At 38.6% G+C, this 19,271-nt stretch overlaps 1 protein-coding gene across 6 annotated transcripts in view; it reads left to right on the top strand.

Moving 5' to 3' along the window:
* The window catches only part of LOC139694330 (dual specificity calcium/calmodulin-dependent 3',5'-cyclic nucleotide phosphodiesterase 1A-like), a 580,826-nt gene extending 567,281 nt beyond the window's left edge, over positions 1-13,545 (top strand). For all 6 annotated transcript variants that reach the window (XM_071592827.1, XM_071592822.1, XM_071592825.1 and 3 more), the window contains 5 exons: positions 7,516-7,677; positions 8,008-8,210; positions 9,268-9,519; positions 10,020-10,139; positions 11,003-13,545. In XM_071592827.1, coding sequence (XP_071448928.1) covers positions 7,516-7,677; positions 8,008-8,210; positions 9,268-9,519; positions 10,020-10,139; positions 11,003-11,154 — 889 coding nt within the window. In that variant the 3' untranslated portion in view covers positions 11,155-13,545. The remainder of the gene's footprint in view (positions 1-7,515; positions 7,678-8,007; positions 8,211-9,267; positions 9,520-10,019; positions 10,140-11,002) is intronic.
* Positions 13,546-19,271: the final 5,726 nt, after the last annotated feature.

The raw sequence follows: 19,271 nt of genomic DNA, 5'->3' as shown, positions 1-19,271 counted from the left end.
ATAAATATGCAAAACGCCTCCATTGCTTCCGCTCTTAAAGTAGCGCCCACCGAAACGACTGTAGGCAATACACCCTTAAGGCCTCGCTTTAAAGTATCGGGTTTTAAACTGTGCATCGACGGCCCCCTTGGATGGCGCGAGAGACAAGAGGCGGGATCGCATGGTTCCCTTGCCTTCGTCAATCCCCACGAAATGGTGTGGTTTTCCACGAACCACCCTTTAAGCCGCGGCCCCATTGGCTTTTCCGAAAGTCCATTCTGTGTTAATGGCACTCTTCAGGTTAACCTTGAAATCCCATTATCTAAAAAAGAACTCGATGAAGAAGTTCACGTAATTTAATGGTTCGGAATAAGGCAAAAGCGCATCAGCTAATATTGGAACATTAACAAAAAAACTGATGAGACCCTGAAAATTATGTACATCTCCGAAGGAGTTAGTAGTCGCCGGAAAAAACCAGGGTAATGCTAAAATTTGTAGGGCTGACTCCGGTTTCGTCAATTTCATGAATGAAAAAAGCTCAGTGAAGTTCACAAAAACTTTTTTATTTAATTTTCCGACCCAGGTTTTGAATTATTCAAGTCACTTCCAAGGTGGAATCACGGACAGGATTGTTTTAGGAATGTTTTTTTTTTAAGTACCACCAAGTGACACCTGAAAATATTCAGTTTATCAGCTTAGATTCAAAGCCAATTGGCAAACTTCACTTTCATTCCGTCGTAGGAGTAGTATGCTCGTAGACAATTCACCATCCCATCATACCCGAGTTCAGTGATTCGATGATCAAAGATGGAACGTCACTGAGACCAACAAAACGAGTTACGAATAGGTGTGGGAAGGATGAAGCAATGTTAGCTGCCGGTGAATTGCTGCATGATCGAATATACGAGAAGTGAGTGACAGCTCCGTCGACTTGGGGAGGCATCCGTGCTGGCACTCTTCCTCTCGCAATTCCATCGAGGATCGAAGTTCGACACTAGCACGGAGCGGCACGACCTCACCCGTAGATCCGCCTAATAAGATATCGCTCTCGGGCTCAGCCGAGTGGGGAATTTTCCCCTCAATAACCGACGCACTGGCACACAAGCAATCGGCGAATCATGCGGATAGCAGTCTACGAGGAGATTCATCAACCTCCGTCGATGATTCCGCGGACGGGGGGGGGGGGGAGATGGCGCCAACGCGTCATAATCCGCTCATCCACGGGCCGGCACGTACGCGCGCGAGTTTTGGCGCAGTGGCCCCGCCGGCCAACCCCAAGCTGAAGAGTTAAAATTCAGCCTGGGACAATAAATTAAATAAAAAAGGATACAATAATAAGTTCCGGTGACGATCAAGAGATAGGACGACGGAGTGGCGGTTTATTTTTTCTTTATCATCGCGGAGAGAGGAAGGAACGAAGGGGAAAGTTATTTTTTTCTCATGCTTTCTTTTTCCTGCAGGGAAAGGATTTTTTTAAATAAAGGACTGAAGTGAGGAAAAAAACAGGTTTTTAAAGGGGGCGAACCCTCGTGCAGGGGTCCTCGAAGGGGAGAGGGGCAGGGCTATATATCAGGGGTGCTCGGAATGGGGCGATGGTTGGGGCTGGTGGTTTCAGGAAAGGGCAATATCGATTGGGCCGAGCGAAGTGTTTTGGTTTTTTGTTTTTAAGAGGAGAGCGGGATGGGGAAGAGCATGTAGAGGGAGGGAGGGGGCTGAGAGCTCCAGGGATAGTGAGAGGGAAAGGGGTGTGTGAGAAGAGGCTTGGGCAGAAATAGAAAATTTTCGCCCGACCCTTCCTGAACAACCACTCTCCGGTTCCACCGACTCGGAGAGACTTTTTAATTGCCCTCACAACCAGCAAACCCTCGCTGCTGCACCTTCCCCTCTCCGTCCAACCGCAGTAGACTCTATTTTAATTACATAATTTATTTTTACACGATCCATTAGGTCCGCATTACTTCGTGGGGTTCGTCGATGGATTATTCATCACGAGTCATTTGATAGTGCTTCGAGGGGTACGGGAGGGAAATGTGAGATGCATGCGAGATGGAAAAGGCTTCTGTGGGTGAGAGATGTTTTCAGGAACCAAGTGCCAATTAGTGTCCGCGTGGGTTGCTGGACTCTCGCACAACTCATTTGGTGTGAAACAGACCGGTAGATCCGGATTGTCTTCAGACCGTGTTATATCAAATGAAGTGAAAAGGAAGGATGAAGTAGATTTTGGAAGTCGAACGTGGTGGAGTATATTCATTAGAACATGATATTGATCTACTCGAGATTAACAATGAGCTAAGAGTTAAAACTGAGAATGAGTTATAAATAAGTCCTTCGCTAGATAATCTCAGCTGGCTTTCACACTTAAAGCCGTTCATCATCTTCATTCATGGTTTCAATTTGTTTTCAACTGTTAGTCAGCTTTAGGTTTGGTAGAGTTATTTTCAAATGTCTCTTCAAAAATCTGCCAATTTCCGTCTTCTCAGTAAGTATACCTCAACTCCTTGCTCGTGTATTGGACAGGTATCGCTCTCGGAGATATTACGTTAAATTCAGCGGGCAATTTCCTGAAACAGTGCAAAAGAACTTGTTTGTGGGTCCATGGATTTTTTTATCATTAGTTTATGAGTGAGTCCCCAGCCGTGTGGACTATTCGACCAGACTCCCGGCACTCGACCGCCCTCCTTAGATGATAAGCATCCGGTAGCGAGGATCGATCATTTTGATCATAAGACGGAAGCTTTCGGTAATAGTTGTTGGATGAATTCACGCTGCTACCCGCACAGTCACTCGCAATGGGGACGTTAGTTCGCTTCTACCTGCCTCTCGCTGCAAGCTTTATCGTTCATTGATTATATAAAGGCAGAGGCATGCGATAAAGGCCGTCATATAATTTCGTTTTCCACATGCAACGAAATAATTTATTCAAAAATGTGATTCAATTATAGAAATTACAATGCCCGTACTGAATCACTGCAATGATCAAACCGAGGGATAGTTTGACACGTGAAGGTTTAGCTCTGCGGCATCTGAAATTTACACATCTATGATCTAAAAGATTTAGCACCCCAAAAATAGCATAACTTGACTGAAGCTGAGGGTGATCATATTCATCCAGATTTGAACCTTTGTCCTTCTTTTTTTAAAAAATCGCTCTACCCGTTAAGGCATTTTGCCTCATAATGCATGTGTGTGTGTGTGTGTGTATGTATGTATGTGTGTGTATGTATATATATATATATATATATATATATATATATATATATATATATATATATATATACACATACATGCATACGAGTACACCGTTCATACATTCACGTACACCAGTTCAAAAATAAAAAATCGGAATTTCCACAAAAATGCTCCTTGTAAACGGTACCTAGTATTTCGAAGAACATTTTAAAATTAAAACTATGTAGTAGCCTGTACATTTTTATGAACTTATAGTACGTCTTATACTTCAACATTCTTGTTTATTAATTACGTCTTCGGTTTTGTTAATGTTTCATAGCGAACGCTATCTAGACTAGCTTAATAGTAATGGATTATTTTTTATTTTTTTATTATGTATCCATCCTAGCATAGCTTAAGTCTCACTTCCATTGATTAAACTACAGTTCGGAACAGGTGAAACGGACTAACTGCTTCGACCGAGGGAATAATTCCTGATATGGTATCACTCTCGTCCTTAAAATACTGGCAGAATCTCCCGTTTTAATTCACATGGACATTGTTAACGGTCGTCCCGTTACTGCAGCAGTAATTTCTTACAAAGCGATCCTGACAATGCTTACATAGATCCTGCTCTGGATTGTTTGCTTTTAAAATATTCTTTAGAGATAAATTAGTGACAGAGTCGAATGCATTCATAATCAAATGTCCTAACCAGCTGAATATTCCAAATTTTCACTGTTATGGACTGAGTCATGGAAGACACGGTCAAGAAGATAAGTTCAACTTAGAGCGAAGAGATTAAGTAGCGCCTCTTGATTTTTAAAGAGATGTTTGGGATTGACTATGCTCTCGCTGTGTCTCAATGTATTTGAATATTGTTTATTGATACTCGTCCAGACTAGCATTGTGTGAAACTTTCTAGAACGCACGATCTCAGAGCCGACCTCGTTTGTTCCTTGACCAATATCTCCAATAATAAAATAACAGTCGCACCCGCCGTGGTTTTGACTGAGTAAACTCACGTCTGCAACGCGAAAAGCGCTTATGATCCGCCACCGCGTCAAGGATGCGTCTGGTGGGGGTTCATCGGTCTTTCATTAAGGGCTCCATTCAGGTCAGCGGCCGCCAACTTCACGCTAAATTTGGTGTCCGACCTGCAAACGGCGGATACCAATCTCTTCAGCGAGAATTTCGAAAAAATCATCATCTCTCGTGAGTTAATGCCACGTATTGCTCGATCGCGTTGAAACTTGAACCGCGCTTCGTGTGGCACGCCGAAAAATTATAAGAAAGGTTATAGACGAGCGAGAACACCGATAATTAGGTAAGGGTCAATATTCTACGATCCATTTCTCTAGTAGATCCTTCTCATCTCGACGTTTTCGCAATTCTTTGGGCTTCGGAGGAAGCGGAGGAGCAGAGGAAGGATAGAGCGAAAGGATGACTGAGTTGACCCGTTAGAAACCACCCCGAAGCATCTTGAGATTCAATTTTCAGAGATTCCTGGATATTTTCCTCTTTTTTTCGCCATCCTTTGGAGTGCCAAATAATTAGTGTCTTGGATGTCTTTTTTCTCACAAAGTGAATTAATGGAAATAGGGTCGTCCCCGACAAATCCCTGTCCGATACCTCAGCGAGTGCTTATTGGAAAAGCCCACATTTGACTCCTTACCTCACCAGGAATGCTGCCAGATAGTTCTTCTAGCATAGAAGATAGCAGCTTCTTTGGTGCTGCAATCCTAAGGACTCCGTAACGAGCAGTGGCACAAAATTCCAGTTTTTGCATTGTAATGCAGGTGATAAAAATAGAAAGCAATGGTTCTCTAGTTATTATCGCCAGAAACAGTATGCAAGCTGCTTCACTCAATAATAGATATCGTATCGGCTCTAATTTGACACTAAAGGCAATCATATCTATTAATAGATAAATGCAGGTCACATCATTGGCATTAAATGGGCTCAATTGTTGGCAAGGTTCTTAAAAATGATGTATCCATTATAAAAACTCAACCAACCACCCTCAAAACCATAGTTTCAGTTGTTTGGATTTCAAGGTGTAATTAGTGAGTGAGGTTATGAGCATCCTAATGGGAAATCTTTGGGATAATTTCCTGGGGGCCCTTCTTTACCAATCTATTCCTTTTGCTTAGAATATTTTATTTGCTATTTCTTTTTTTAAACCTCACCTCTAGAAAAGTATCCTCAACTCATACCTGTAGGTTTTCATAAATGGCCTAGGCAATGTTTATTCTATTTGATGTAGTAATTGAATCTATTCCAAAACGATATTTAAATAAGAAAGATTCAACAGATATGGAAAGATTACATAGAAGGTGTACATGGTAAAGATATTTGGCCATCAAGTTTATATATAAAAATATGATATAGGGAGAGATATCGTGGGTCCTGGCATAATTGATTGGTAGATTTTGCACCCAGCTAATGTTTCTCAGGCTCATTAATACAGGGAGGGCAAATAGTAACTGATCTGTTTGGGTTCAGGAAGGGTTGAGGTAGTCTTAATGTCAGCAGTAATGCATAGCAGTAATGAGGTTGCCAAATGGAGGAATATAGAGTACAATCAGGACGTATATATTTTTCTTGGATTTTGATTTGGACTTTGATTTGGAAAGGGTGTTTAATAGAGTGAACTGAATAAACTAATGAATTTATAAAAGGAGATGAGATTAGAATGGAGAGATAAAAGACTTATCTGCAACCTGTACATTTCTTAGACTACTCAGGTGCGTATGTCAGATAGAGAATCAAGATGGGACGTGACAAGCATGGAAGTATAACAGGGATGCTCACTACCACCTGTTCTTGTCAATATATATGCAGAGGTCATGGTAAGAGAAGCATAGAAAGTACTGGAAGTAGGTTTGAAAGTCTGGGAGGAATCCATTAAATCGGTTAGATTTGCAGATGATTAAGCTTCAGTAAGCCAGTCAGCTAAGGCGTGACTATTATTGCTGAGCACTGGAAAATCAGTGTAGTAGGTATAGGATGTGAATTAATTTAGCAAAGCAATGGTTATGAAGCTTTCAAGGAGGAGGAAGGCTTTAGTTAAACCTTAGAACAGAGGCTCATAAATTTAAAAAAGTAGAATAGTTTACTTATCTCAGAAGTGTTTTGGACCAGAATGGTTGAAGTAGTTGGGACATAAGAAAATGAATTGTGATAAGCAAAGAAGCTTTTACCAGGAGAAGGGCATTGATGACAGAGACTTTGTGTGAGGATGTTAAGAGAATATTGTTGAAAAATTTGATATGGGTCATGGTTTTGTACAGCGTCGAAGCTTGGTCATTGAAGCAAGACAATGCTTTAGCTTGAATGCCTCTGAGATGTGGTTGTGGATGGAAATGAAAACAAATAAAAAAAGTATTGGGCATGGTGGGGGAGGAGAGAGGGTTATTGGGAGGAATCCAAGGAAGTAGAAAATAGGTGGATGCAGTGTATTTGGTGATGAAGATCGAATATTGAAGGCTGCCATAAAGGGAAGAACATTAAGTAGTTGAGGTAAGGAGAGGAAAATGAGAGGCATGTGGAATGGAATGAAGGGAGGTAGAAAGTATAAGGGGCAGCCAAACGAAAACCTAACAGATGGACACACTAGACCAGTCTGCACACCAGTAAGGACATAACCCACAACTGCGTGCGTTTGTGAACGGTCACTTCGCAGTTCTCCAACCAGAGAAATGCTAGTATCAATACATAACAACAGTGTTACCACCTTTCACAAGTAGAGTGTTTTATGGCGGGTGCTCAGTATTCATTTGACTGCCCATCATATGACTAATTTAAAAGAAGTTTATTGTGGTGTGAGGTGTCAGGTTGTGTCCAGTTGGGCAAGGTTGGGAAATCTGTGGGTTTTAAAGTTATGTCGTCCAAAACTTATCTTAACCAGTTGACTACCACATAATAATAAAAATGGCCAATTCTAAAGATAATTCATATGAATGCAAGAATTTTGCATTGAAAATATATAATTGGCCTGTACTCAAATTCAAACCTGAATCCCTCCACTTTCAGCATGTTAAAAGTTCAAGGCCTCATCTTACATTTACATTTCTAAGGTCTTTAAGAGAATTTGATGTTCTGATGTGTTACCTTACATATCTCATGAAATAATCATAATGACTGCACCACAGTTAGGAGGGAAAACCTAAAATTTTGAAACACATTGGTGTTTACCTTAGGCATGCATCCAAATTAACTGCAGGAATTGTCACAACAGTAACTGAAGCAGTGCTGACTGTCAACCAGTCCTTCAACCTTGCACCTTATATGTCTTGATTGATTGCCCCCAAGTGCACATTTGTTATAATCATAAACAATAATTCTTTACCCTTCTCATAATTTCAGAACTTTACGTGAAGAAGAATGCAATATTCTTCAAAACCTCACGCGGGAAGATTTCCGTGAATTCCGTGGACTTGTTATTGACATGGTGCTTGCAACTGATATGAGCTTCCACTTCCAGCAGATAAAAAATATGAGGAACTCGTTAACATTGGGTGAGACAAGGTGAGTACATTTCTCATTATGGGCATTTTGAATTTCATGGAGAATGAAAGGCTAGCTCTAAGTGTCTAATGATTGACAGAAAGATTTAGAAATAGAAGCATTTATTATTAGCAGATTTTAGAAACGAACCTGTACAAGTTAGTTACATTTTAATTAACTGTTTTCTATGGGAATGAACTGTAAGAAAAATGTAAGTCGCATGGGTTTAAAAATGTTGTAAACTATCCAAAATATTTGGGGATGGATATTTATACAGTTGTTAATGATGAGTCCTTAGTCTTCCAACCAGTTGCTTCAAAAAACTTTTTATTTAAATTTATGCTTCCACAGTATTGATAAGTCGAAGGCATTATCTCTTGTGCTACACTGTTGCGACATATCACATCCAGCCAAACGGTGGGATCTTCATCATCGCTGGACAGCTCTTCTCCTGGAAGAATTCTTTCTTCAAGGGGATAAGGAGAGAGAACTTGGACTGCCCTTCTCTCCTCTCTGTGATCGCAATAATACACTTGTGGCTGAGTCTCAAATTGGTGAGTGGTTAGACCATATTTTTTCTGAAACTACCTTATCAGGGGTCTATTCAACATAATTTAAAATTGTGTGTACAACATTGTAGGCTGATATCTGATATACGAGGGTCATCCGGAAAGTAGTACCCGTTCGTGAAATAAAGACACAAAAGTAAATATTAACAAACATAAAAAATTTTATTTGAAAGAGGATACTTTAAACTACTTCTCAACATAATCTCCAAGCAAATTAAGGCATTTGTCATAACGTGTGACAAGTTTCTGTATTCCTGCTGCATAGTCCTTCGCCGCCAGCTCATTGAGATACACGAGGGACCCATCTTGCACAAATTTTTGCATAATGCAGATGGTGTTTAACAATTTCATGAACAATTGTTCGAGAAACATTGGGAAAATGCTCACAGATGTCATCAATTGTGACGCGCCGATCGTTCCTCACGAATTCGTCAACTGAGCTCACCAGTTGGTCTGTAATGACAGACGGTCTCCCCGAACGCTCATCGTCGTGTGTGTTCCCCCTCCCCATGTTGAAGTTGCGACACCACCGCCGAACAGACGACTCGTCCATTACATTGTCTCCATACACCTCCTTTAATTGGCGATGAATATCACATGGGCGAACGTTTCTTGCATTGAGGAATTTAATCACTGCCCTCACTTCACAACTGGCGGCGTTCTCAATTTTTTTAAACATTGTAAACAATCACAGAAACAACACAGGCAATGCTAGCGTCACGCAACTTGGCTCAGAGAAGGCAGACAAGCCACTGAAGCTATCTGACCTCGTCCAGCGGCTACTCGCGTCGTCAGCACTTCATGCGGCACGAACGGGTACTACTTTCCGGATGACCCTCGTACCAGTATCACAGAGAACAATTCTTGCAAAATAAATACAATAACATAGCATAAGTGAATTGCCAAAGGTTACCCATACATTTTCATCGCTAATTATTATTAAAAAACACGATGATTCTCTGTTACACTGCACAGTTACGTATTAAATATCCATGACTTGATGGTATTCCTTTTAAAGTGAGAACTATGTTTTTCCTCCTAGGTTTCATTGAGTTTATCGTGGAGCCAAGTATGAATGTTTGTAGTGATATGCTGGAAGCAATACTGGGACCATTAAATTCAGAAACAACCAAAGAGGTGCCTGAAGAAGGTGCTGAAGAAAAAATGGAAGTTGTGAAAAGTGAGGAGAAGGTAGAGAAACCTGCAGAACAGTCGGAAGAACAAAATGTAACTGAGCCAGCCGATGAGAGTGAATCAAATAGTGCAACTAAAGAACCAACATCAGAAAGTAATGGTAAGCCCAAATATTAAGTCTTTAGTTTCCAGATTATTTTCTATACTGACTGTTGCACACACAGACAGCATGTGTAAATGTGCAAATATAAAGCAGTCATTCTGCTATAACTACACAAATGACATGGAAGTCTAGCCACCTCTGGCCACCTGTGTCAGTTGATTCATACATACATGTACACATCCTAAATCAAACCAAATGAAAAAATATTTCAAATCATTTTTATGAATTTAAAATATCAACAGAATTTTAAAAAGGCAAGAAAACATTTAATTTAACTGGAAAATAATTTCAGATAATTTTTAAAAATTCATGCCTCTTTGTTCATCAGAAGGATGGATGTCACATGCTATGAGATAGTCAATCTTTGCGAAATATGTACATGAATAAACTTAATTATATGCATTTACTGACTGTGTTTATGAATAAAAAAGATGTCACATAATATGCATTAATCTTTTTCCTGCTATCACTGATTAATTACTATTATATTTATCCAGACACTCCTGCACCAGCACCAGAATCAAGCACCCCTCCAGCACCAAAATTTGTACTGAAAAAGCCATGGATCACTACCCTAGCTGAGAATAAGCAAACTTGGAAAGATCAAGCTGTGAAAGGTAAATGAGTGTATTTTAAGTATTTTGGCCTACAGCAAAAAATAAATATTATGAACATTTTATGGCTTAGGAATTTAGTATTATAATTAGGGGCATGATTCAATATATGCCTACCATCTTAAAATGTTACAACTTAAGTGTCAAAATTGAATTAGCTTGGAAAATGATTTAATCGCCAAGGTATGCAGCCACCTGAAATGGGATTCAATGTGTGTGAATTTCTTGTAAGGATTTCACTTGAATCTTGAGTCCATGGATTTTACATGAATGAATCCATGGCCTTTACAAAGAGTCTGCATGAATAGGATTTCACTGAATCCGTAAATCCTAATACCTATTGAAATGGAACCAAAATAAATGCATATTATTTTTGTTGTAGCATAATGCCAAATCAGGACATCATGTACCCAGAAAATGGACAGCATAGACTGAAAATGTAAAAATTATACAAACTGCTTGTGTTCAATGGTATGATGAAGGGTTAATAATATCATACCCAGTATCGAGAAATACCGATATCAACCCATTTCTAGTAAAAACATTCTAGAATCAATTATTTTGTCTAAATCTACATGATTAAAAGCTTGGAATATTTTCTCTGTTGTCCAATTTCAATGGCCTAAACATTTTCCATTCATTTCATCTGGTAAGAAAGCATTTGAGCTGACCAGATTAAGTTTGTTTTTCTTTCCTCAATTTCCATATAAATAAAAAATGATGGAATGGATTTTCAACCATTCTTGCGCCAGCTCATTTATTTATAGGTTCTTTCCTATTTAAGGATTCCTGGTTGAATTCAGAACCAAAATAACCAGTTATGTGCTCCTCTTAACTCATTTCTTTACTCCTCCTTACACTTTTAGATGCTGAAATAAGGCAGAAATTGCAGGAGGAGGCTGCTGCCAGAGAATTGGAGGAAGCGGAGAGCCAAAATGAGGGTAATCAAAGCAGTATGGATGTTACTGCAGCAGATTCTTCAAAAGATGATACAGCAACAAGAAACACAGAGGAATAATCTCCTAGTCTGAATGCAAAATGAAGGTATAATTATTATGGCTGTAGCTTGTAGAGAAGCTCAGTCAAAACAGAACTCACCAAAGGGAATTACAGGCATGCTCAGATGCCTTTCAGGATAGGATATGCTACTCAGGGTTTATTCAAGCAATGATCTCTGAGGTATTTCAGCACACTATGATAGTAAAAGCCATCATACATCAATAAACTTATGTGTAAATGACTGTCATCTCTAATGAAATAAATTAGTGTGCCTGTCTGTCCTCCAATGAGTTTGGTGATCATGTACAATGTACACAATTATTACACTTAAGAGAAAGACAATGTAATGTACTATAAAAACGATGGCAGCATATTTATTTGCTGTCTTTAAATTCGTGCACAGTATTTTTTTCCAATGCTCTTCATTCAGTACCAAGAAACACTCCACATGGGATTTAATGCACACTGCCCAAAGCCACCCTAAGTGACCAAAATCTCTTTAGGTGGTCTGAGACCTGTGTACTCAGGTATGCTCTACCAAATGATTTTACTTCAGTTTTATTGGTTAATAAGAGTATTTTTTCACTCTTGGAAATGATGTTTTCTCTAATTACTTGCGATCATTGATTAGGAGACTACAAGCATTGACTGTTGAAGATAAACAATAGACAATTTCATTTTTGCTGATAGATTTTATAAAAAAAAAGGAATTTGGAGAATGAAGATGTTTACCTTGAGCATGACATTAAATCTCCCTTTGGAAGACTGCTCAGTTTAGCCAGTATGTTTTGTATGCAAACTGCAGAGTAACACAGGCTGTATGCTAATGCAGTTTTCTTAAATTATTAAACAAAATGTTCATATTCCTTATATTAAATCCTGGGTTATGGCATGGAAATATGTGTGCGCAACACCAGATATGTGAGTTTTCAATATGTACATCTAACTGGTTTCTTTCTTGATTTCATTTTCAAGCCTCATAGTTAGGTATTTGGTTTCAGTGTCATAAGAACTGGAAGCAAAATATGCATTGCTTCTAAGTACACTGTAAGAGCTGGTTAAATACATTATAATATATGCTTTCCAAGTATAAACTGCATTTCAAACGGGTTTGATGAAAAATTTGATAGTGAACCAAAGATAATAAAAGTGATTGAAGGTCCTTAGATAACATTTCCAATTTTATTTTTTTATTGCAAATAGTTAAATTACATGATAACCAACTTAATGGATTTATGAACTGATGAGCTACAGTAAGCATTTATTATCATTCTATTGTGTATAATCTTTATAGACTCAGTTTCATTAGTTTAGATAAGTCACCACTTGGTACCATTCTTATGATTGAATAGGATTGCACGAATTACATTGAATACTTCATGAGCAACCAGTGCTTTCAAAATGAAAAGTTACTTGGAAAGAGAATTAAATATAACCTCACATGTACACAGAGGTGCAGTTTAAATTAAAAAGGCAATCATTCCATTCATTGCAAACACACTTGGAAAACTTCATTTCATTAAATGAATCATTCAATCACGAAACATACTTAGGTGACAATGTCCTATTGCCTCAATGAACTGTTGTCTGTAATAGTGTATGTTGATTTTTGGCTTGTTGATTTAGAATTTCAATTCTTTCCTCAGGATTTAGAAAACAATTTCTTTACACTCTTTGTTAAAGGAGCAAAAATAGAAAAATGAGTGCTTTCAATAATGATTACACAATCTTGAGCAGGTGTTCATTGCATTACCTGGAAAATGAATTAACATGATATTATATTTGTAGTGATTCATCGCAGTTCATTCCTGCCAATTTTTTTTAAGGAAATGATATGGTCTCCATCAAGAGGCAGAAATATTTGTACATTGAGACTCAAAGCTTTAAGGAATGAGATGAGTAAAGATTAACAAAGTATATAAAAATGTTGATACCATCAAAATATTTTTGAGCTAGCTACAATTTTTTCAAAAATAAACTTACACCTTTGTAAATACGAAAAGCCTGATATTTATTATGTTTTAATTAAAACATGTTGAATGCATGATTATTAATTACATATTAGGTGGTATCTTCTACCCCCATGCCTGAAGGAGGCCTTTCTAAGAGGTGTTCTTTTCATTTGTGTATTTATAAACAGTGAAAGCTGTAGCACATGGCCACACCAAAATGATTCATGTGTTTGCGTAGTTGCATTTCCTTGCACCAGTTATTTATAGAGATAAAAACAAACAAATTGTTTCTTTAAATAATAGATGGTTTCTTTATAGTTTCCTTTCCTGCACTGTCATATCACCAAAGTGATGGCATATATGGTCGTTCAATTTGATAATTTATTTTGCCAACTGAATTTGTGATAATCAATTCATGTGTATAATAACTAGATAAATAAATTCTACAAATACTGTTATTTTAATTTTATTCTCACAGTGAAAATTATCTTCAGCATAACCCGCCTATAAGAAGATGAAAACCAATCACTTCAATGCAGATCTTGGAATTAAAGTTTCTTATGGATATTGAGGCATAATATAAACCAATAAGATGAGATTTACCTAAAATAAGTTGACGCAAATTTGAACCTCTACTCCTGATTGTCAGTAGAGCATTATTGACAGTGAAATTCCCCTGGACTCTTTCTCTCAATAGATCACCCACAAAAAATCCCTCCTTTTGTTGTACTTTCAACCTAGTCCCAGAAGTGACATTAACTTTTTCAATTTAAAAAATATTAAACCTTTGGAATTTTTTATTATTGTAATTGGTCAGTGACAGATGCATTCACATACCTTGGGAATGGAAGATGGCTCACATAACCCCATATACAATAGGTGTCAATACGGAGGATTTGAATGATTACAGACTAGCAGATATCTGTAACAAAATCATCCTAAAAAATCTTGGAGCATTTTGTTAGTAATGTCAGTTCCCACACCGAACAACACCAAGCCCCATTTCAAGGTTGAAAAAAGCCTTTTCTGAAAATCCTTACTCAATATTCTTGTGATCGATTGCCTCCTCCTTGTACAAGCTTCAACGTTCAATGCAATTCTTCTTATGCCTCTACTACTTTGACAATTTTGGTCCAAAACACTTTTAAGATATGTTAATTGTTTCACCAGCTCTAGTTTATGAACTCCTTATGTATTTGATATGATATTATGTATGTGATACTTAAGTTAACTTTCCTGTTTTCATCAAAAACCACATGACCTTTGTTTTGCTTAAACTGATTCTCTTCCCATACTTATTGCCCTGACTTTCTAATGAAAATAGCATTTCTTGCAACCATTAGCTGACTGGAAAACTAAAGCTTCATCATCCAAAAACTAAATTGATTTAATGAATTGTCCATGTAATTTCATTCTTATCCCCAATTCTTCTTCTAAAACTTGTTTAACCACTCAAATCCCAAAACACACTCTGAAAAACACACCCTTTGATAAATGCTATAGTGTGTCCATTCTAGCATCCCTCCCACTCTCTTCTCCAACTCGAAACAATAAAACAGGCATGTACTCGTATCTAGCTCCTTGCTTCCTGAGATGAGGCAGGTATTAATATCAGACACAAATTACCCCAATCGCCAGACATTCTCATCCCCCTCCTCTCAATCCTACCTTCCCCCCCCCAAACCTTTCCCTGCATCCTCCTTCCATCCGGCATCCTTGACCCTCCTATTGAAACCTTATCCTCAGTTACTTCTCTCCCTTAAGAAATGTGTTCTTGCTGCCGAAAATTCAGAATATGTGTGAGTTTCAGTCGGATAAGATAATACGAGGGTCATCCGGAAAGTAGTACCCGTTCGTGAAATAAAGACACAAAAGTAAATATTAACAAACATAAAAAATTTTATTTGAAAGAGGATACTTTAAACTACTTCTCAACATAATCTCCAAGCAAATTAAGGCATTTGTCATAACGTGTGACAAGTTTCTGTATTCCTGCTGCATAGTCCTTCGCCGCCAGCTCATTGAGATACGCGAGGGACCCATCTTGCACAAATTTTTGCATAATGCAGATGGTGTTTAACAATTTCATGAACAATTGTTCGAGAAACATTGGGAAAATGCTCACAGATGTCATCAATTGTGACGCGCCGATCGTTCCTCACGAATTCGTCAACTGAGCTCACCAGTTGGTCTGTAATGACAGACGGTCTCTCCGAACGCTCATCGTCGTGTGTGTTCCCCCTCCCCATGTTGAAGTTGCGACACCACCGCCGAACAGACGACTCGTCCATTACATTGTCTCCATACACCTCCTTTAATTGGCGATGAATATCACATGGGCGAACGTTTCTTGCATTGAGGAATTTAATCACTGCCCTCACTTCACAACTGGCGGCGTTCTCAATTTTTTTAAACATTGTAAACAATCACAGAAACAACACAGGCAATGCTAGCGTCACGCAACTTGGCTCAGAGAAGGCAGACAAGCCACTGAAGCTATCTGACCTCGTCCAACGGCTACTCGCGTCGTCAGCACTTCATGCGGCACGAACGGGTACTACTTTCCGGATGACCCTCGTAGTTGAAATAGAAAGAATATAAGAGAAATAGAAGGTATATATAGAGATAAACTGTATGGTAAAGAACTTAGGAATATGACTTAAATAAAGATTGCTTAGGTCCAGGTATACCCGACAATGAGATAAAGGGCATTATTGGAGAATAAATCAAATCAGGCCATGGGGGTGGATAACATTCCTGTGAAATTACTACAAGGTTTATGAAAATTTGGTAGGAAGAGACTATATGGGCTGATTTGTAGTATCTACGAGAACGAAATATGGCTGGAAGACTTTGTGAGATCAGTGTTAGTTCCTATTTTAAAAAAGGTAAAGGCTACATCATGTGAGGACTACAGAGCAATAAGTTTGATTTCCCACGCAGTTAAAGTTGTTCCCACAATAATCAACAAAAGGATAGAGAGTAGGGCAAATGATTACTTAGGGGATGACCATTTTGGGTTTAGGGGAGAGGTAAGTGTGATGCTATTGCAGTAATTAGATAATTGATACAGAGGAATATAGAATACAATCAGGATTTACCTGTTTTCTAAATTTAGAAAAAGCATTTGATAGTGTGAATTATGAAAACTAAAGAATATATTGCAGAAAATAGGAATAGGTTGGAGGGACTGGAGGCTAATCCACAACCTGTACATGTCTCAGACTGCTCAGGTGCGAGTGGGGAACGGGAGGTCCGGATGGACAGTGTTCGGAAGAGGTGTAAGGCAGGGTTGCCCATTATCACCATTGCAGTTCAACCTGTATGTAAAGGAAATGGTTAAAGAGGCATGGGAAGAACTAGAGGTAGAAATGAAAGTGGGTGGGGAATTCGTAAAATCAGTTAGGTTTGCTGATGACCAAGCTTTAGTTTGTCAGTCAGCCAAGGGGTTGCAAGCATTGCTGAGTAAATTGGAAATTCAGTGCCACTGATATGGGATGAGAATCAATATTGACAAAGCAAAAGTTATGCGATTTCCTACAAAGAAAAAGGCTAAGCTAAAAATTAAAATAGGAGGGAAAAAACTAGAGCAGGTGGAACAGTTTACCTATCTCTGAAGTGTTTCAGACCAACACAGTCAATCCTATGGAGGCAGGAAAAATGGATGAAGGGCATATTGACTGGCAGTGGGATGCTGAAAACTGTAATAGAGGGGAGAATGTTAGGCAAAAGAGGAAAGGGAAGGAACAGGATAGGGATGTTGGATGGGATGAAGGGAGGAAGAAAGTACTCAGAGACGAAGAGGGACCTGATGTAGAGTAGGATGCTGGATTTTGTTTTTTTATGAATCACAAAATATTTATTTAGCAGCTGTGTCCATCCAAAAACCTACCTTAAGGGCTAAGCTAAACATTAAAATAGGAGGGCAAAAACTAGAGCAGGTAGAACAGTTTACATATCTCGGCAGTGTTTTGGACCAACACGGTCAAAGTAGTAGGGACGTAAGGGGAAGAATTGTGCTAGGCAAAGAGGCTTTCACAAGGAGGAGGGAGTTGATGACAGGGTTGTTGAGTAAGGATATTAAGAAAAGACTCGTAAAAACTTTAATATGGATCGTAGTCATGTATGGCGCGGAAATGTGGTCATTGAAGCAGGAGGATAGACGTAGATTGGAGGCTTTTGAAATGTGGGTTTGGAGAAGAATGGAGAAGGTGAAATGGACAGAGAAGAAAACAAACGAGGAAGTACTTGGTATGGTGGGCGAAGAGAGGGGTTTGCTGGGAGCAATCCTATGGAGGCAGGAAAAGTGGATGAAGGGGGTATTGACCGGCAGTGGGATGTTGAAGACTGTAATAGAGGGGAGAATGTTAGGCAAACTAGGAAAGGGAAGGAACAGGATAGGGATGTTGGACGGGATGAAGGGAGGAAGAAAGTACTCAGAGATGAAGAGGGACCTGATGTAGAGTAGGATAGTGGATTTGTATTTTGTTTGGAATCACAAAATAATTATTTAGTAGCCGTGTCCATCCAAAAACCTACCTTAACCGGTAGATTACCTAATAATAATGTGTGTATATATATATACACATTATATATATATATATATATATATATATATATATATATATATGTATATGACATGTATAATATGTATTCATGTTATATACAACACACATATATTTGTTGTTGCTAATATATATAGACACACCTGTTTCTGTGAAATATCTCTTCCTCCACCCAAATTGAGTTGAAAGCTAATAACAAGGTATGTGAGTTAGTTTCTAGCATTTTACTTGTAGGAGGGTAATCCCAGAAGTACCCGACCCAACAAAGAAAATAAAAAAATTTGGGAAAAAAATTTATTTATTTTTCAACATGATCTCCCCTCAGCTCTATACACTTTTACCAGTGATGTTCAATAAGTTCAATACCCTTTTTATAATAAGGGCTCTCTTACTCCTCCAAATAGCCATTAATTGCCGACATCACTTCTTCACGGTCAGAAAATCTTAAGACCACCGAGCCATTTTTTTTCAAGATTGTGAACAGAAAATAATCCAAGGGGGCTAAATCTGGAGAATAGGTGGCATGAGGTAGGAATTCAAACCTTCAGTCATGAATTTTGCCATTGCAATAACAGATTTGTTAGCTGGTGCATTGTCTTGATGAAACAACACTTTCTTCTTAGCTACATGTGGCGGCTTTTGCTTGATTTCTTCACTCAAACGTGGCAACAGATTTGCATAATACTCGTCGTTGATAGTTTTTCCTTTTTCAAAATGGTCAATGAAAGCTTTCCCACATGCATCCCAAAAACTGATGCCACAACCCTGACTGCAGATGAAATGATCTTTGCCTTCTTTGGAGCCGGTTCTCCCTTCTGAATCCATTATCTTGATTGTTCTTTTGTCTCGAGTGTGAAATGATGGACCCATGTTTCATCCATGGATATGAAACAGTGCAAAAATTATGATTTGTTGCGGTGAAACTTTACTAAACACTCAATTGAAACATCTTCAGGACACTGGTTTTGCTCGAGTGTGAGCAAACGCGGCACCCATCTTGCACACAGCTTTCTCATGTCAAAATTTTCAGTTAATATGCAATATAACACACATTTTGAAATGCCTACTATCATACAGCATCATTTCGTGAATTTTCTTTACCATTTCTGGAGTCATCACCTAATTTGGTCAACCAATGAGATGCTCGTCTAGAGAGCTCGTAGGGCTACCTATTATTGGGTAGCTCTGTCAATATTTTACTTTTGGAAATGAAGGAGCTGACTCACCCAGAGTAGAATCCAGTTCAGCTTTTATTTTGGTTGGGCTGAGGCCTAACAAATAAAATTATTGTGTCACAAATGATGACCAATTTCCTCCATTTTCACAAATTCGCGGAAAACGTTCACTATTGAGGGCTGCCAAACAAATACTAACCAACGTAGCGTCTTCAAACGTGAAACATTGGCTTTATTGATTGCGTGCTTTTTATTGCAGGGATATGTTTCAAACAACTGCCACCATATCTAGTTCAGGCCAGGTACTTCTGGGCCTTCCCATGCACATTTTTTTCAGAAAAATTTATTGCAAGGGTCACATTGATAAAAGTTTCGGGGATATGAGGGAAGCTTGTGAATCATACCGTTTTAATTAATGACTCAGCTTTCTATAAAATGATGCAT

Source organism: Hetaerina americana, unplaced genomic scaffold (assembly GCF_022747635.1).
Source record: "Hetaerina americana unplaced genomic scaffold, ioHetAmer1.1.p SCAF_5, whole genome shotgun sequence".
NCBI lineage: Eukaryota > Metazoa > Arthropoda > Insecta > Odonata > Calopterygidae > Hetaerina > Hetaerina americana.
The sequence above is the reverse complement of the archived record's forward strand: the minus strand, read 5'-3'. Positions and strand labels throughout refer to the sequence as shown.